The sequence below is a fragment of the Mercenaria mercenaria genome, chromosome 7 (assembly GCF_021730395.1).
Source record: "Mercenaria mercenaria strain notata chromosome 7, MADL_Memer_1, whole genome shotgun sequence".
Taxonomy (NCBI): domain Eukaryota; kingdom Metazoa; phylum Mollusca; class Bivalvia; order Venerida; family Veneridae; genus Mercenaria; species Mercenaria mercenaria.
The window spans coordinates 9,259,910-9,281,125 of NC_069367.1; the positions used below are offsets into that span (position 1 = coordinate 9,259,910).

A 21,216-nucleotide genomic window follows, 5' to 3' on the forward strand; every position below is an offset into this window, starting at 1 on the left:
AGAGTTATGGGACTTTGTTTTTTGTTACTATACTATATACATAGACATAATCTTGTGCGCACCATCTCTCCTCATCCCCTTGACACAATTTAATGAAACTTCACACAAGTGATCAGTAATAACAGTAGTTGTGCATGGGGCATGTAAGGTTCTTTCAGAAAAAAAATTTGCAGAGTTATGGGACTTTGTTTTTTTTGTTACTTTACTATATACATAGACACAATCTTGTGCGCACCATCTCTCCTCATCCCCGTCACACAATTTAATGAAACTTCACACAAGTGATCAGTAACAACAGTATTTGTGCATGGGGCATGTTAGGTTCTTTCAGCGACAAAAATTGCACAGTTATGGGACTTTGTTTTCTTGTTAACATACTATGTACATACAGTCTGCATATGCAATCTTGTGCGTGCCTAATCTACCAAACCCTTGCACACAATTTAATGAAACTTCACACAAGTGATCAGTACCAACCCTAGTTGTGCATGGTGCATGTTACATTCTTTTAGATAAATATTCTGCATAGTTATGGGACTTTGTTTCTTGTTACTATACTGTATACATACAGTCTATATACATACAGTCCACATAATTATGCAATCTTGTGTGCGTCAAATTGCAATGTACTGTGTCAGTGCATGCGGGGGGTACATTCATCACCTTTAGTGATAGCTCTAGTTAACATCTGAACAGATTAATTTAGATATTGATTTATTGATATGAATAATTCGTTTCAATTTTCGTATAAGCTGAATTAGTGTATGTCTGTTTTGTTCTCTTTGTTTGGGACAGATACAAAATAGCTATATGTAAATAATCATACCTTACCTTTGTAAAATAACTATATTCAGAGAGCTTTGAAGAAAATAAATTTATCATCATACAGTTTGATTTTGTTATCAAGGTCGCTGTTCCTAAAAACAGAAAATTGTTTCTGCTTTATAATTTCAGTAAGGAAAAGGGTATTGTGATCAAACTTGAAATTTACAAAATTTACGAAGCTTGCAAGGAGGCCATGGCTTTAGATGTATTTTGGGTTGATTTGGCAAAGATCAAAATCATTGTTACTAAAAATAGAAAAATGGTTATCTTGTAATAGCTTCAGTTATGAATGAGGTAAGCAGACCAAACCTGGTAAATAGGCAGCTATCATAGAGACCAACGTGTTTGTTTCATTTTGTGTACCTTGGATCAAGGTCATTCCTACTAAATATAGAAAAATGGTTTTTCATTAAGCAAGGAATGAGTAGCTTACAAAGAGACTAAAATTCAATTGCATTTAACAAGTGTTTTTATAGGCAGAGTATGTTTATTGCGTAAGGCGGGAGATACCTTTATTCCGTAAGGCGGGAGATACCTTTATTCCGTAAGGCAGGAGATACCTATTCGCTGATTTTGCTTGTTCTCTTTTCACTACTAGATTAAATACGTTTTGGAATTCGAAGGAATCATATGTTTTGTCAGTTCCAAACTGAAGACACATTGCGGCATCTTCAAATTGAAGAAATGGTTTATTCTCAATCCAAACGAAACAATCCGGCTGAAAGATCTTAAATCAAGAGGACTTCAGGATCTGATAGATAAGGTAAGAACGTAACTACAACTACTACAAACTGCCAGCACGTTTATCTCCCCTAGTGCTACATTAATCACTGCATCATAAATATCACGTGACAATGAAATTCAACGTTGAAAAGAAATTAGAATCACGCAAATTAGCCTTAAATCTATGAACAGTACTCAAAACGATTTCAATAACTAAAATTTAATATCAGATAATGTCAAAAAAAACAAACAACGAATTATCAAAATCTTGATAAAAATGTTTGTGATAACAGAGGTCTTTTTTTCTGTAAGAGGAGACCGCTGCGTAGGAAACATATATTTTTATCACCGAACCTACACATGTTTTTATACTTTGGTATTTATTTTTCAAAGAAACATGTATCAGATTTGAAAAAAAAATCTTTTGCAAAGTGCAGAATTCTTCGGGGAGCTTTGCTTCCTCTAGTTGTTACATATTGATGAAGGTTCAGTTGATGCATATAACAGATAAGTTTTATTTACTACACATGTATTTTGATCTTCCAAGTAACATGTTTTTCGTTTTGCAATTCAGACAATATACTTTTCAGAACTATATTCATATATTAGATACTAACTGACTATATACTGTACATTTATCAATATGGTTCCGTATCAGATTGCCATTTCTAACCTTATTTTGAAACATACGAGAACTTCCTGCAACTACTTATCATTAATAGTGAAAACTTAATGATAGATGTTTAGTATCTTTAAAGGCGGTGAATCGAATTTTGATCAAGTAACAGAGACATAGCCTTTCAAACGGCTGTTGTGGGACTACTGACTTCACGGTTGATTGATTTTTAAAACATTATCCCGTGAAGATCTTTAAGTGTAATTTTGGTACGAAGAAACATTTCAAACTTGGAAAATTAATTTTTCATTTCAAAATATACCAGTTATACATCTGGGGCCGGTTGTTCGAAACTTTAACCGGCTGTTGAACTAACCGCAGGTTAAATTTTGATTCAAAATACAAGAATTGGTGGGAAAAACTACTATGATTTTTGATTTTATTGTAAAGAGTCTTCAGTGTTCATAATTCTTACCTCATACATTTGTTTTTCAAAGTCTTCTGAAACGCCGAAAAATAACTCTAACAGTCAATCAACCGTTAGATTAATCGCCTGTTAAAGTTTCGAACAACTGGGCCCTGGATAATTTCGTTTGCTGTTCAGTATAGTTTTGCCTACAATGTGTTAAGTAACGTTCCGGAAATTACACGGCACTGCTGGGGTTTTATTTTCAGACCAAGTCAACAGAAGGACAAGACGGTTTACATGAAAAAATGAACACAATAGACATGACTGGTGAAATCACTACTATCAAAGATGAAATTCTGAATGTGAAGGAAATTTTGAGGCTGCAAAGCAAAGAAATGACTAATACAAACAAAAGAATGAACAAAATAGAGACTGAACTAAGTACCATTAAAGACGATGTTCTGAGTATCAAGGAAATGCTGAGGTTACTTAGCAAAGACTTGGCTAATACAAACAAAACATCAACGGACCTGAACTGACTTGAAAGATTCAAATGGCTTTCAAATGGCTTTTATGTGAGACAATCCTATTGTATGCTATCAAAATAGTATTCATACTACCAGATTCACATATTATTGATACATATTTGAATAGTAATAATAGATAAGTCAGTTGTGCATCTAAATTAAAAGTCACTTTATAAATTCTAAAAAGCGATGGCAACCGTTGAAACATAACGTTGTAAACCAGCACTAGCTAAGAGGATGAATATTTTAATGATTTAACTTAACTAGATTCGTTTTAACTTATATCAACTTTTAACTTATATATTGCCCTTACTACCTTAAAACTTCTAAGGTTCACTTTGGATACGCACCGTCTCAAAAGTTTGTTTACAAATTTTAACATTTGAAAGCTTAAAAAACATCAGTGGTTTTTGGTCAAACTAATGAAAAAATTGTTGGAGTATTTTGACTCAATAAAACTTAAATATTTTGTTTTCATGAAAAACTGATGTAGATATCTTAGCTCAAACTGATAAGATTCCTTGGCTTGAACTTGTTCTTTTTCATTATATTCTTCGATGCACGTCTGATGTCCAACGGGTGCATGTACACCGCACACATGACACTACTGTGTAAACAATCGAGAAGCTTATCATTTTAGATCAGTTAGGATCTGGATGAAATAAAAAACGATATCGGAAAAAGGAAATAAAGGAAACCTGATACTTACAGAATTATAAAAGATTTTTTTTTTCATCAAGTAAATTAAAGTTATTTTTTCAGCTAAGTTTGTAGTGTTGGAGTCGCAGTCATTTAAGAATATACGAACGGTTTCATAATTTAGCTTCGTTGCTTCATATACTTCTAACATGTTTAATTATATAATATATATTTACTTAATGATCATATGTCAATGTACTTCATGCTTTTGGTTATGTGGTAGTTATTTGTTTACTTGTTATATTTCTCTTTGCTCATAATCGTTAGAGAATTAACATATGTATTTTTGCTGAGCTGCAGTTAGATGCTTTACTCCCTATACTTTAGTTGTTGTTTGTTTGCTGGTAGACAGAAGATGATGCAAAGTACCTTTTTGCCGAAGTGCGCGTTTTAGGTGAGAAGTGCGCCACAGAAACGGGCTAGTATATATTCAGATCGGATTCAATTCTTCTTATTCTTTTTGTCAGTTTAATGTCGCACTGACGCAGTTATTTGGCGACTTTCCAGCCTTGATGGTTAAGAAAGACTCCGTATGCCCCTATTTGCATTATTTCATCACGAGCAGGCATGTGGGTAGAACCACAGACCTTCCGTAAGCCAGCTGGATGGCTTCCTCACAACACAAAATGAAGATTTCAAAGCCCGGTGTGAGGCCCGAACCCACCTCGGTGAGGGGCAAGTGATTTTAAGTCAGAGCCGTTAACCATGTTTCTCATAGTATTCCAAGGGATAGAGTTTTATAACATGTACAATGGCATTTCCTTTCTGCACTGATGCGCCAGCGCCTAAGATTGGATATAAAATTCATTTTACATTTTACCCAATATATACTACAGTTATATAAAAAAAAGGTTAACGAGTCTAAAAGATATCACAAGCTGTGGTTTTATATAGAATGGTTCATTTGCGCGTCTCGCGTTATTACATCTATGAATCGATGTTACATTTTATTTGTCCGTTTAAAAGTAGCGTAATCGCATTTAGATTTAAATACGGAAAAGTTTCTAATGCATAATTCAGTGAAACAGTTAGTGAAAACAAGAATTTGTGTGCTTTGATTGTGTTATTTTTCTCATCAATGGAACACATTGTCTAACTCATATGTCGTTCGAAAACACGCCCTACTGCGGCGTTTTTCTTTATGTTCATCCATACGTATAATTGTGTGGACCTAACATATAGGACTTCCGCATTACCGTTTATTAAAATGAAGGTTTCTCCAAGAAAGCGATTCTGACTACATCATAAAGTGTAATTTATAATCCTAGACTTTTTATGCCCCGCCATAAAATGGGGGGGGGGGGGGGAGGGGGCATATAGTGTGTGTTTATGTGTTTGTGTGTGTTCGGGAAAAGGTAGTGTGCTTGTCCGGCCATAACTTTGACTTGCATGGTCCGATTTCAAAACAATTTGACACAAATGATAAGCATGGATAGACAATGTGTCATTTGCAACAACAATTTCGCTAGCTGAAAGGTCAAGGTCACAGTCATTGGTTGAACTTACAGGTTACTAAAATTTCTGGTTTGCCTACAATATTCTTTTTGCAAATAAATAGAGCCAATGGTCCTTCTTTTAGTTTGTGAGCAGTACCATGCCGGTGACCTTTCTCATGTTGCGAGGGGTGGGGGGAAGGGGGCATACGTGTCTGTGACACATTTCTAGTTTTAAAAACCGGTTAGTGATGTACTTAATCTCACTCTTTATCCCTAACATGCTCCAAAGTTAAGGACGATGTATATCTACCGGACAGCAGTATAGAGAAAAGTATAGCGTACATTTGGAAAGAGATATTATAGGAAATGTTGCGGCCGAACATTAACCTCGATGAATGAAACATTTTATACTAAGGGACAAGGGACAGTTGATTTGAAAATTCAATATATCTGCGCTGGTACCAGTGCGAAAAAAAACATAAAAAAATCCAATTTTGATAAATTCAAGGTAAGTTTTGAGCGGATGTATTGCATATACTTAGCACTTCATTATGTGACATTTTAAGCCGGCCGATGCTGTTGCTTCTGTGATAAAAACGAGTAAAACGCCGGTTTCAGGACACTAAATTTTGAGGCAAAAAAAGGCTCAAAATGCACATATTGCGCGACCTGTACCGTATTATCTGCAAGTGACAGACCTAAAACAAATGTATATTTTTAAAGCATGTGACCAGACGACAATAATGGTGGGAAGAAAAGTGTCTCTAAACCGTTTACTTTTCCGCAAATCTGAGCTGAATCTGGATGGATGGATGACCGTTTCCATCTCGTCTGACTTCCGTTACCTCAGCAAAGATTTTAGACCCGGCCGTCTACACGGAGCTAGGAAAATCGATTTAAGCACATACACTCAGTTCCAAAAGAAAGTGTGCACTTAGTTTTCTATTTTTTCTCGGTTATTTTCATGAAAACTTATAATGTTTGGTACCAAAATTTAAATCACTTCGTAAACAGATTGGTGTGCATTTTAGATTTTGAGTTATACCTGAGAGTAAGTGTATGAAAAAATGCAACAAAAACTTCGGGGAATTTTTTTGAAATTTAAAAAGTGCACACTTTCTTTTGGAACTGAGTATATTTATTTTACACAATAATTACTCGTACGCAGGAATCCTTAGTTCTATAAACATCATAAATAACCAGTTGAATATATATGCCTGTAAAGCACATTATCTATTTTATTTAAAAAACGTACCCGGGCCAAATGCGTAACTGGCCCCTGCCACTTAACCATGCTACAGTATGAAAATTGCTAATGATCTGGAATTGTACGAAGTTTGTAAATTAGCATCCTCATAAACGTCAATTGTGATATTTCTTGTCGTGAAACTGTGTTATTGCTTATTTTTAAACTTGAAAACAAATTTTAAGTACGATAGAAAAAAAATAGGTAATGTATTTACGTAAATTGTGATGGCGGTACATTGCAGATGAAGTAAAAAAAAAAAAAAAAAAAAACATTGGCCAAACCGACAATTAAAGGTGCACTTAAGGCATTTTAACGATGTAGCCGGCACAATTAGCCCAATCGGGAGTTCGCAGATTTACGGATCGCGGGGTCGTGAGTTCGATTCGCCGGACGAGACGTATGCTCTCCGTGACGCTTTGATAAAAGACATTGAGTCTGAAACCATCTGTCAGCCACCTCTGATTCATATGGGGAAGTTGACAGTTACTTGAAGAGATTTTGTTTGTTACATAGTGGTACAGGATCCAGGAACACTGGTTAGGTGAACTGCCCGCCGTTACATAACTCAACTACTGTTGAAACATGGCATTAAACCCAAAACAAAGCTATATAACTGTGTTTATAAGGGACTGTCATAAGTTTAATTCTAGATGGAGCTATGTTATAACACATGGCACTTAGTTCCTCTAACTTTATTATTGCTAACTCAACATGATGACACTGATAATAAAAACTTTAATTTATCAGTTACATGTTCTGCCATTATTGGCCTCTGCACCAGAGAGCCGTCTGTACCAGATGACATGTCTGACAAAATCACCGATGTGATTCGCTAGTAAATGTCGCAAACATGAAAAGTCTTTGAGTGTGATTCTATATGAAACTCGTATTAATGAAATGTAAATTTTAAACAAATTGAATTGATTTCTGTCTTCGATCAATCAGCCATAAAGTTCGTCAAATAAAATATTAAAATTTTATTATTATTTCAGAAATATCTCAAACGAATTGAATCAAAATCAGTGTTTTGTGTTCATACGCGGAGCGATTGGTGTCACGAGGGCGGAACAAGATTGATTTAACATTACGCATCTTAAACAGCGAATGTACTTTACCCTAATGTTAACGTGATTCCTGCGCAAAGTTAGGACGCGTCCATTTCCCGAAAATTGTTGAAACAAACAATTTGCATCAGTTGCACATTATTCACAGCCTGATATCAGTATTTTGTTTAGTGTAACTGCCCAGTATATATTCGAAATAGCTCTGTCGGGTAAAATGCACATAACAACAAATATTTGAGTCCCCATAAAGAATTTTGAGATCTTGTTTTCCCTATCATTTTCCTTCCTGTTCCCATTTCCCTATTTTGTTCTTTTCTGTTTTTCATTTTGATAGTTTGTATTCACATATATGTCTTTAGTTATCATATTCTTCTTATTCACGTCCTGTTTAAACGTTTATTTGAATTTAACCTAAATCTCATTTGACTTGATACTAAACTTTTCCCTTATGCCGTATCGACTGTCGTTGTCTCTTAGCGAAAATAAGAAAACACTCAAACATTCTAAACATTTTTAATGCAAAAATGAAAACAACAACTGCTGTCATTGAGTTTCGAACCCTGACGGCAAAACTCTTTTGAATATTATTAGGATAATCTAATCTACATGTATGCTAATTTGTCGCTGGTGTAATAACTTAAAGTAATTTGCGTTTGAAAAAAAGTGTTATATTCCCCATGCATCATTTAAAATATTCATTATAAGCATCACCTTACAGTTCGGGAATAGTACGGATAAAATTATAGTTTCAGTTTTGATATTAGTTAATTGCCTTTGGCCACAAACATAATCAAGACAAATATGGCTCAGATATAAAATGATAAAAGAAATTTTAACAGAAACATACTGGTAGAAAGCAACGTGAGCAACTTCATTAAAAAGATATTTCTTAACTAAGAAGCAGTTTTCCTTTCCTAGCTTGAAAGCTTCGTTTACATATTTTGCTACATTTAAATATGGTTTTCTCGTTTCTAGATGATATAAAAGAATTAAACATATGAATATTCGGCCATGCAGTGTTTCTTAAATAATTTAGTCTTTTTGACAAGTATAATGGACAGCACAGTAGAAAATGATATTCAGATTCAGTCATAATCAAATCACGAGGATACCCTCCTAGAGTGAGGCGATTACTGAAGATGATGATGATGATATTACATGAACAAACTTGACAAATACATCCCTCTGTAATAGAAAATCAACCAAATTCTATTACTAGCTCTCATAGCAAAAGGTCGATTTAAATCCTTAGAACTAGTGGTGTGGTGAATAAAAATTTGCCATTGCCGTGATTACCTATGTCAGTAACTTGTTTATATTTACTTAATTAAAAACATATCACTCGAAGTGACACTTTGTCAAAGTGGCGACAATTGCCTATCATTAAAATATAATATCTTTGTTGATTCTGTTACTTCAACGTGTATTTAGCGATCGATGTGCTAGACTATATCACCTTAACATTTAGCAAAAAATAGTATTCTGAATGTATAATTAGTGATGTAATAGCTAAGCATGTAAAAGTCTTAAATCAATGACATTTAAAGTAAAGATTTGGTACAAAGAAAACATTATCCTTTCAAGAAATCAATGACTTAATTGTAAACTTAATGTATTTTTATCGGTGGAAAACAGTCCGGATAATCAGTTTGATTCGTACGGCATGAATAACTTTAAATGTCCCGATATATAGGGCAAATAGAAGGCTGACGAAACGTTTTTGTGACATGAATATGAGGCTATACGTCTCGATGAATGATTTAAAAATGTATACACGTCTATGCAATAATGTTTGTTTTAGGTTGCCTATGCATTAATGTTTTGTTTTAGGTTTAGTACGTCGTCGGGCAGTTAACCTACCCAGTGTTCCTGGATTCTAAACCAGTACAAACCTGTTTTCTGCAAGTATATGCCAACTTCCACACATGAATCAGAGGCGGAGGGACTGATAATTTCAGACACAAGGTTTTTTTTATCAAGTCGTCACAGATCGAACTCACGACCCGCGATCCATAGATCTGCGACCTCCCTATTAAACCAAGCGGGCGGCGGGCTCTATTCGATTCTGATTATTATAATTAGACTATTACATTGCACTGTTATATCATTTTGAATCTTTTTTTTTACATAAAGTAGTCAATCAAGTCAGGCAGCACACTTTTTATGTCAACATGATGACAGTATTGCCTTGTTTTAATGAAAATAAACTATATTTTTACGTATTAGAACTATGGTTAATTGGGAAAGGCATAATATTAACGAGAATTACGGTACGAATGAACTAACAATACTTATTTTTACAAATATATGTTTTACTATATGTTCTTTATAGACACGGAACAACATTGTAATTCTGTATGCATTTCAAACCAAAAAGGGTAGCTGCACTAATGTACTGTATAAATATAAACAGAAATGTTCGAGAGTAAAACATCCAGACCTAATAAACCGGTAAATGACTTTTTCCCATCAGTTTGAACCAAAGCACATGCGTATGAATATTAGTCTGTAAATGCCACAAACAGAAAAATGTTGCTATTTCAATAAGTCATGTTACGCATATTTTTACATTCTAATTACAAATGCTTATGAAATTGTACATATCCACTCTGTCAAATAATGACATTTATTGCAGGTCTTTCACTCAGAATCTTGAACAGTTACCTTCTATCATGGAGTGAAACAGTAACACATACAAGGAGTCTTCTAGCAAAACAGTCACAAAATGCAAAATAAAATGTTAATTACTGTAAGCATTTTTATCTGTTAATTTTTATCTCACATAGAGGATTTTAGATGAAGAAGCTGACAGCATATATGTTGATTTCTATGCGATGCTGTAACCGCTCTTTGATAATCACTTGAACAGTTTTGTAACATGAACATTTTTATAACTTGAACGGTTTTGTAACATGAACATTTTTGCAACTTGAACAGTTTTGTAACTTGAACAGTCTTGTAAAATGAACATTTTTGTAACTTGAACAGTTTTGTAACATGAACATTTTTTTAACTGGAATAGCTTTGTAACATGAACATTTTTACAACTTGAACAGTTTTGTAACTTAAACAGTTGTGTAACATGAACATTGTTTTTACCTCGAATCAATGTGGGTGTCTCCAGTTTTCAAAACAAATGCTCGCTCTGGCAATACATTAGATTGTTTTAAATTACTTTTAAATTAGTACATAGGAAATTTCTATAAGTTACCTAAGATTATAAAATGATGAAAGTAACGTATACAAGTATAACATCATTAAAAGTTAATATTTAAAACAAACAAGTCGCGGAATAACTGTAAGTCACTGCCATATATATAGTGGCAAATCAAAATTAAGTGAATGAAGCGTCTTCTTTCTTTTTTGGCACAAAGGTATCATTCTTTTAGGATTAAAATTTGGACAACACATAAATGACTAAATAATTATAAACATTTTATTTAGAAATTTTACAACCGCATGTTATTCTCTCAAATTGTTTCTTATAAAATCTGTAAAAAATATCTGTTGGATGCATAGAATGCAGCCAGAATAATCGCATACTCGTTTTGATTGAGTCTATTCATGAGAGTTGATAAAATGTGCAACACCTCTCATGCCCCCTAGCACCGGCTTAAGCGGAACTCTATTACACATCTATTAAATAGATTCCATTATCCCAAAAGGACCAGAAAGTTCATACATTTATGACTTAAGTATAAATGAAGTTTCTTTTTAGTACTGTAAACATTAATATTTATCTCATTTTTAAAATAAATATTATCGGTTTGAACTGGGGAAATCAGTATAGGATATAGTCGACAATTTGGTATCAATATACATATGAATTATTTATGTATAATTCTGATCGCCACTTTAGTATTGTATAGTTATTGATATACTTTTGTGAATATTTTGTACTTTCAGATAGAAGGCCACTGTATATTATGAACTTTGATTTGTAGAGAGTACCAAAAGAACCTACGCACTATGGTCCGTACTAAAGTGTTGTTTTTTTTTTCTAAAGATTTCATTTCATCATTCTAATCATGATAGGTCTAACGTAGGCAATGTAATCATGCAGATTTTATTTGTGCGGATCATTCTAATTTGAATTGTACTTATATTAATACATTAGATGCTAATAAATTTAAAGTTATTACTCAATATACGGTCTGCTCTTACATAGCCATCGAATATTCATTCGATACGCACCAGGCTATAGTCAAACTGAACTACAGGAAATTAGATCCTTGAGAGTGGTTTTTTTCATGTCTAACTTTGTAAATTAATTATAAACAAATATCAAAATATTAAAAGACACAAGTTTAGGCTTATTCCTATCATACAGAGCACTTTGACTTTTGTAAACATTTATTGCAGATACATATTCATAAATCAGAATGACAGTTTCCTTTCATTGTAATTCATATGTTTCTGCTTCGAACACTGTCAGTATAAAAACAACAGTAAGTGGAGCTGATTATAATATTTTAATACGTTGAGTGATTGATGTACCAATCTACAATTATAATGCTTAACTAAGAGTGCAATGATCATATAACTTGACATTAACTTTGCAGAAAGTAAAAATTGTTATTTGATCGCAACCCCCAGTACTTTTAACAACATTGTATTATATCAGTACACATGTATACAGTAATATATTTGTAGGGAAGTTGTGTCGCGCTATTTATGTACATCTATATCTTATCGATTTAAGACAAAGTTCGATTTAATGGGATGAGTGTCGTATTTAGAAAAATAGTACTTAGAACAATAACAAAAATGTACAAAATGATAACTTATTATCTAAAATTAAAAGCCTCCATGTTATAACTTTAAGATGTAATACAATTTTGCGACGAGAAAGACTTAATCAAACAGGCTTGCTATTATATTGCTTAGTTGCGGCTTTTGATTTCTAAGAATTTGCAAACCAGCGCCTTCGAAATATCAAATAAGCCTTTAAGTCATCTCATGTCGACATTGTTAATGAACAATCTTTGTATTTTTAACAGATAATAGGTGCATCAAAATACTGAAAATATTTAGAGATAGAACTAAAAATACTGATTAAATCTATAAACTGTATTCCTGTTTTTAATTAAAAGTTGCGTTTACGGTCCGATTCAGAATCAGTACTTTGAATCAGATACAGCTTCATAATTTAGATGCATATGGATATCTAAACCTAACAACATACTTAATTCTTATGAATTTATTGTTATTGCGATTTTGATCGAGCCCGCTTGCGGAAGCGAAGACATAGTTGTCCAAACGGCTGTTCGGTGTGTGCGTGCGTCGTGCGTCCGTACGTGCGTCCTTGTGTCCGTCCAGATTTGGTTGTCCGGACCATAACTTGACATGCATGGAGCAATCTTGTTCATAGTTGGCATGAATGTTTACCGCAGTTAGACGGAGTGTCTTGTGCAAACCCTATGTTTCTATCTCAAAGGTCAAGGTCACAGTTGGAGGTCAAAAGTCATGTCAGAGCTTGTAGGTGCATAACTTTGACATGCACTGAGGAATCTTGTTTATATTTAGCATGAATGTTTACCGCAGTTAGACGGAGTGTCACGTGCAAACCCCAGGTTCATATCTCAACGGTCAAGGTCACAGCTGGAAGTCAAAGTTAATAACAGATCTTGTCCGACCCATACCTTTGACATGCATTGAGGAATCTTGTTTATATCTGGCATGGATGTTTAACTCGATGAGACGGACTCTATCTAAAAAGTCAAGGTCACAGTTAGGGTTCAAAGGGCGGGCTCGACATGTTGCCCGTGGGCATCTAGTTTAACAGTGTTTCCAAAATCTGGTTTTAAATGGGTATTTTTGTTTGCCCAGTGTTTGCAATCTTTGTCTAAAATATAAGATCACACTATTATTAGATCACACTAATGCAAAACTGATTATTACCTACATTTAGATGTATCGTGTGTAGATTTCCAGTGACCTCTATGAGCTTGACCTTTAGACAAATATATTTTGAACGTATATCATAATTTATACAGAATACGGTATCTATTAAATGCTGAATGGATTGCCCAGTATGTAAAAGGGTTATGGTTCCATTGTATACAGATCAGGTTAGAATCCCTTCCTGATGAATGATGTAATCAATTAAAATTTACCTGGTTTTAATTTTTTAATTTTTACCTTTTTAATAAACTTTTATTTATGGTTCATATTGCGATCGAAAGTTCTCCAGTCCACAGTTTATTTTCGCTTGCTGTATCTGAGAGAGAGAGGGGGAGGAGGGGGAGGAGGGTGGGGGGGGACGGGAGAGAGAGAGTGGGGGAGGGTATTCTTAGCTGACTGTTGTTTGATTGAACTTGCATAAAAAAAAATTGTACTGATTAAACTTGCATATGTACTGGCTAATATTTCAATGACGAATTTTTAACAGTTGTGATTTCTTATGTAGGTTAACGTTTACTCGAATTACAAAAGTTCTACTTTTTTTTAAAATTGCAGTCACGGCTCAATGCAGAGTGTCGAACTATATTGCAGTTATTATAATTTTAAATGATGTACTTTGCATAGTCATTCGAATGACACGTAGACGTTGTTCTGGTCTGATTTAAATAAATACGTCATTCAGAGTTAAATGCTGCTATAAATTGTGTTGCTTGGGGGATGCCCGGTCGTTTGCACGTTGGTTCCCGAGGAAAATATCATATTGCTTACCAGATACGTATGTAGATTATTTTCATTTTAATATATTTGACGCATTATCATGATTATGCTAGTAATTAGATTTAGTCTGAAGTCTAAAAAAAAGAAGTCAGATCTATTTGAACAAAATTAGATTGTCTTGTTATTGTAAACTTGAAATTGATCATGCAAATGTTATTGCTAGTTCGCAGTACTTATTTGGTTTATCAAAACACTAGACAAAAAATGTTCATAAGATATGTAGGAAAGCTATGTATTACGCTAGTTATTGAATAAAGCACTGATATTAATTAGTACGAATGAACAGAATCTCATAAAATATTAAGTTAAACGTAATTAGTATAAGTATAGGAGTTTTGATATTTACAAACGTTGCTGTCATATTGTTTTTGCTTGCAATGTTCTTTTCAAGCATGCTCTTAAAAGCGTATTACAGTAGTCTTTCGTATTTAACTTTAGCTTAGATTTGTAGGCACATAATTATCAATTAGAAATACATTTATGTATAGAAACGTTGCTCCACGCTATTGACAAACTCTAGTTAGACAAATATTTATTATTTACTTAGATGACATCCTTGCTTGATACTTACGGTATAATATATAATGTATCTCAAGAATACCCTGTGTCAACGCAAAAAAACTTTTAAAGGTTATTCTTGAGATGCATTATATATTATAACTACCTGAAGATATGTACAATTGAAAGCGCTTGCAGTGAAAAAAATAAAATTATTGAAAAGAATTCGGAAGTCTACTGCTGTTATTCCTTGGAAATTGAACTTTTTATATATATAAAGTTTAAAATGGTTCATTTTGCATTTATTCGTTTAGGTTAAAACGAAATAAAGACGATGACCTTAAAAGCTTTGGTGGTTCTTGCTGTCCTAACTTACACTAATAGCCAACCTCGGGAGATTGGAACGAATTCACATTATCAAAAGAGAATATACCCTGGAAGCGTAAAGGAAAGATTAAAGACACCGCCTCTGCCAATGCCCGGCTTCGATCTTCAAGCAGTGAGTTTTTTTTTTATTGTTTATACGGTCTGATTAAGAGTTAGAGTTCCTTACAATGTGAAATAGATGAAAGAGATGTTTTGCCTCTCTATTAAAATGTTTTCAAGTTAACTTACGGTAGTAAACACCGTAATGCCACTAGACAAGTTTCAGATGATTACATCTTTTGTAAAGCTATTAGGCATTCTTCAGGCGTAATTGTAGCTCAACGGTACTTTTGCATAGTTCTTGTCTTTAAATGTTACAAGGAGTGCCCCCTTTCGGTACCTCCATTTCTCACGGAAAACTTAGTTATACCTCTACAAGTCGGGTGAAAATGGACCGAATTTGATTACTTTCCACACATGCATAAAAAAACTTTATTTTTGAATGTTTGAAATATTCACAAATCAATTTTAAAACTATATTTAAACAAATTTGTGAAAAGCTCGCACGTTTTGATCGGCGAAATGAGAACACAAAAGTACATGTCAGTTTGCATATCTCATCACATAATAAATAGAATTCCAAACGGACACGTGCTGTGATGTCAATGACGTAGCATCAACGGAGACCTGAAAATACACAAGGCCAAAATTCACATTTGAAAGCATTAACAATTTCTTAGCAGTATCTTTGTAAACCTAAGATGCATATTTTACTGCACAAACAGTGTTAAACGCCAGGTTTAAAGTGATAAAATTAATGACTGTTACTAGATAAACATCAAATGTGATTGAAACTTTCCATACTGAACAGTACAGCTACTACAGAATTCTAGCATGTTCATTGGTTAAAATGTGGTCACACGGTGACCTCCTATATTTGTGAAGAGTGTCAGTAGTAATATATACTTTTCAATTTAAAATAGTTTAAGGGAAAATAATTGTGATGGGATATAGTAGTTTACTACACGTTCAAATCCACTGCGGCCTCAATACATTGACATGCATAAAAACTGTATTTATAGGATACAAATATAAAGCAGAAAATGTTATTGTATGATTATTATTATTTAAATGTAAAAGTTTATGGCCATGACCAGGTGAATATTAAACTTCACAGACTTATCACTATGATAAACTGACTTACATTGCACAGGTTCCATAACTCTATTTTGCTATTTTACAAAATTATGCCCCTTTTTCCGACTTAGAATGTTTTGGTTAAGGTTTTGTATGTAAGCTTGTATCTCAGTACTCACTAATAGGAATGGTTTAAATCTCCACATGCTTGTTCACTGTCATGATCTGACATGCACTAAGCAGGTCCAATAACTCTACTTTATTTTCAAAATTATGCCCCTTTTCCACTTTGCAGGTTTTGGTTAAGTTTTTGTATGTAAGCTGGTATGTCAGTATCCACTAATAAGAATGGATTGAAACTTCACGCACTTATTCACTGTCATGATCTGACATGCACTGTTTAGGTCCCATAACTCTATTTTGCATTTTTTCAAAAGTATGCCCCTTTTTTCCACTTAGTAGTTTTTGGTTGAGTTTTATTATGTAAGCTGGTATCTCAGTATCCACTAATGGGACTAGATTAAAAGTCCACATACTTGTTCACTGTTATGATCTGACATGCACTGTGCAGATCCCATTACTACTTTGCTTTTTTCAGAATTATGCCCCCTTTTTTTGCTTAAGTTTTTGTATATAAGCTGGTATCTCATTATCCATAGTGCACTAATGGGAAAGGATTTAAACTTCACACATTTGTTCACTGTCATGATATGACATGCAGTTCAAAGATTCAATAACTCCACTTTGCATTGTTTAAAAATAATGCCCCTTTTTCAACTTAGCAGTTTTTTTGGTTAAATTCTTATATGTAAGCTGGTATCTCAGTACCAACTGATGGGAACGGATTGACACTCCACACACTTGTCCACTGTCATGAGCTGATAAGCACTGTGCAGGTTCCACACTGTTTTGCATTTTTACAAAATTATGTCTTTTTTTTACTTAGCAGTGTGGTTAGTATTTCAGATTGTCCATTAGAAAATGATGTTCAACGACACGCAAAACACAAGTTTATCGAAATGGTACGAGTCTCCTGATTGGAATAGATATGACTGACTGGTGTTTGACAGATCTGTATTTAGTAACGCGCGTCATTTGTTTCGAAAAATAGTTGCTTATTCAAGTTTGTTTACAAGGGTATCACTTTTATGCGGCTGATGTCATATTCTATGGATCTACATTAGAACGGTTATCGACCAATGAGATAAGCGGAATTTACGAGTCATAAAATGAATTTATACATTTCAGTGGAGCGGCCAGTGGTATTTTCAGTACCATAAAGCTCCGTGTAGCTGGGCTGTATCCGAGGAGTTCTCAGATTATACCCAGTTCACTGAGTTGCATGGAAACGTAGCTTTATACCACGAAACTATGAGGTAGAGTTCCATCAGTTCTAAGATATTAAATCAATTATTATAATAAAAAGAAAATCATTTTGTTAAAGAACAACGTAAGTGAGTAGGATATAAGTATAGTAGATATCATAAATCTTTATCTGTTTTGTATTAAAATATATTTTGTTAAGGTTGCATTCACAGTTAACATTTTTCCTTTCAGGAATCATGACTTGTGTAATTCCGTTACATCATCATTACGCATTACTGGCCCTGGCACTTTTATAGGCAATGACCCTGTTGGTAAATACATACCTATTTTTATCTACTTTTGTGAAGATATTAACATTTCATTTAGTGTTCTCCATTTATATGTAGGCTACGTCCGTTTGTTTGTTTTGGGTTTAACGCCGTTTTACAACAGTATTACAGTCATGTAACGGCGGGCAGTTAACCAAACCAGTGTTCCTGGATTCTGTACCAGTACAAACCTGTTCTCTGCAAGTAACTATCAACTTCTCCACATGAATCAGAGGTGGAGGACGAATGATTTCAGACACAATGTCTTTTATCAAATCGTCACGGAGAACATACGCCCCGCCCGGGGATCGTACTCGCGGTCCCGCGATCCGTAGACTGACGCTTTCCCTATCGAGCTAAGCGGGCGGGCTACGTCCGTGGTTGTGTGGTTAGGACAACTGCCTTCAATTTACTTATCATCTATTTGCTTGGCATTCGAACTCGCCCAAAGTAGGCGTCTTCTATCAAACAGAATGATGTCATCCATCTCCATCTGGTTTGTGTAATACCGCCGTTTTTACCTGATTACACGTAATTACACCCGTATGTGGTATCCGGAATTTTCCCCTACAACTACCGATGAAATGTCGCTTTGACTTGTATTCGAACAAAGACACAAACCGACAATTCTTATGAATGTCTCAAAACTTATTTCGGTATTTTCAAATGAAGCAAATATGCTTATGCCATGTTAAACAAAAAAAGGCTGAATTTGCACCAAGTGTTGTAGATGTATTAGTTATGTCTAAAATTATGTAATTATCGTCCCTGAGTAGGAAATACTAGCGTATAGTATACACGTCAGTTTACATTTTCCGTAGAAATTCGAAACAGCACTACAAGATTTTAAAAAGCTATAATGTCTGATGCCATTCCATCTTACGTTTGCAAAATTATATATTTCAGAACTAGTCAAACTGTAATCCTGTAAGAACTGGCAAAAAGGCTTCCTTTTAAAATGGGACAGTTTGTGTTAAAATCCGTGTTTATCATAATTCAATTTATTATGACAATGCGCTCACAACCTTAATTATTTTGAATTTTTAGCTTATTATGAAATTAAGATTATACAATAAAGAAGCTCAGTTAGTCATAATGGCATATCATACTACAAAATTATAAGCATATCATATAGATATGTAGGAACGCTTTTCGTATCAATGATCATTTTTTATACCAACTAGTATGTTTCAGGCGACAATTGGAGTGGAAAAGTAATCGTGGCAGACACGGACTATAAAACTTATTGTATTACCTGGGGATGCACAAAATGGTCAGCTTTTTATAATACATGTGAGGATCCTTGGATATACATTAAAACAAGACAGATGAACCCTCATCGAGAAGTACTGAGGCGCATAGAAATGGCCCTTTATAAGCTATGGGGTATCTCTATTAACCAGCTGACGAGAATAATTCACGGAAGACGTAAGTGTTTCTTCTACTTTCTCTGTTTGATGATTGTGTAACGATTACTTTTGCTATAGGTTAAAGATCATTCGATGATCTTCACAAAAATAAGAATTTGAGGTAACTGAACGCAACAAACTATAAATTATTTTCAGTTAAACAGGTAATATTGTAAGTAATCGTTAATAATCTCGTATTGACCAAATAAATAAACTACTTCAAGAAAGTCAGTTACCCTGGAATAACAATTGTTTAAAGACCTGCTCCCGTCCTACCTTTTAACCTTAAATTGTCACTGAAAAGCATGAAAACCCTATGAAAAGTGACGCCTGTCAAAATAGAGTCTATTTTATATAAAATTCTTTATAAAATACCTGTGGTTTTTCGTGCTTAAGTGTGGCGCGAGGCCGTTAACTGTTACCTTTTGTAATAATGGGTTGCATATACACATTAGAGTTTGTATAGCCGTGTAGCAGGGCTTTAATTACGTGAAATATTCCATAGAGTTCAATCAAAGCCGTAGATGCAAAACGAAAAAAAGCAGCAAAAAAACAACAACATAAAACATACACGTCATCTTAAATAGGTCTTATTCCTATGTAAAGGGAGATAATTTACCGACTGTTCACCTTTCAAGTGGGAATGCACGTGACACGACATGTTCTGAATGTTTTTGAAAGTCTTTTTTAAATCAAACGGTGATATATGTGAATATTTTTTGAAGCAATGACAGAGAAACTATAATCAATCTTAAAATCATTTACTAGTATTTTTTTCAATATGAGTATTTTTTTCCTTTACTTTAGCTTGCTCAGCCAGAGGGAAACTGGCCTACTGAGTTAGCGGAAAACAACAGCAAATGGAGTGACATGACAGCTTTTGAATCGACGTACTTGTAACTGATAAAAATGTGAAATGTATGATTGCGGTTTGGCTATGATCAATGTTTTTACCCTTTTGGTGAAAAGACATAAAATAGTTTTGTACCCGTTATTGGGAGTATTGTTATTTAATTTTAGATCTAGAGCCAAAACAAAGTGCTTTCTTTAAAAAAATAAGTTTGTTCACAGATCCTGACTGATCCATCACATTAAATTTAATTGTCTCGGGTCCAAATCATTTTGAACGTAAATTCTTTAGTACGGCAGTCAGATATTCTATCAAAATGCATATATTCAATTAAAAAAATGTTTAGCTTTTCAAATAAGTAGTGTAGATATAAAATAATTTCTGTCGTATTGTAACCCCAATTTTCCCTGTTTGTATATTAATTGGCTGTGAATTGATTGAAAGAAAGAAATTGAAAAAACAGACCTTCCCAACTCAAAATTTCTTGGTCAATCAAAGCACAACAAATAACACTTTTAAGTGTGGTCATATTTGGATACTTTTTTGTCCGTCTGTTATCATTTTTGACTGAAATGAACCTCTACCACAAAAACTTGAGCTATCCTGATTTGTTAAGAAATTATTCCAATGGGATTCGAGCAATGTCGAAGCATTTGTGTGCCCAACTCCGTTTGGTCTCATTGGTCAGTGATTTATTACTTTCCCCTCACCTCTACCGGTTGGAGTTTTACTAGGGGCACAAAGTTGCTCATGTGTCGAAGCCATCTAACTGGGTTTCAGAAGATATGTTATTCCACATGGGTGCCCGTTTTGTCTTAAATATTCCTCACCATCCTCTGCCGATAAATGGGCACGCCTTCAGATTAATGTAGAACAATCAAAATTAAAAATAAGACACTCATCCCTTAGTAATTATAAATACAAAATAAAAACAAACTGATTCAGTGAGTTTTGGCAAGAATTTATTTGCAAAACCATTCATGTAGTCTTTAAAACATATAGAAAAGCTATCTACTGTGTTAGTCACACTGTAAATGTTTGATTTCTGTGTTATTCTTAAAGAAATGTTAACTTCATGTATAATCATAACTGG

The 21,216-nt window shown here is 34.0% G+C and overlaps 2 protein-coding genes across 4 annotated transcripts in view; both read left to right on the forward strand.

The window, feature by feature from the left end:
• LOC123555026 (transient receptor potential cation channel subfamily A member 1 homolog) overlaps window positions 1-6,753 on the forward strand; it is a 35,349-nt gene extending 28,596 nt beyond the window's left edge. For all 3 annotated transcript variants that reach the window (XM_053547514.1, XM_053547513.1, XM_053547515.1), the window contains 2 exons: window positions 1,424-1,588; window positions 2,840-6,753. In XM_053547514.1, the coding sequence (XP_053403489.1) occupies window positions 1,424-1,588; window positions 2,840-3,112 (438 nt within the window). In that variant the 3' untranslated portion in view covers window positions 3,113-6,753. The remainder of the gene's footprint in view (window positions 1-1,423; window positions 1,589-2,839) is intronic.
• An 8,294-nt stretch (window positions 6,754-15,047) lies between these two features.
• LOC123556075 (uncharacterized) lies at window positions 15,048-21,216 on the forward strand. The gene is made up of 5 exons (XM_053548979.1): window positions 15,048-15,226; window positions 17,479-17,606; window positions 17,788-17,867; window positions 19,059-19,292; window positions 20,081-21,216. Exons 1-5 carry the CDS (start codon window positions 15,062-15,064, stop codon window positions 20,110-20,112), a joined length of 639 nt encoding a protein of 212 aa, XP_053404954.1. The 5' UTR covers window positions 15,048-15,061; the 3' UTR covers window positions 20,113-21,216.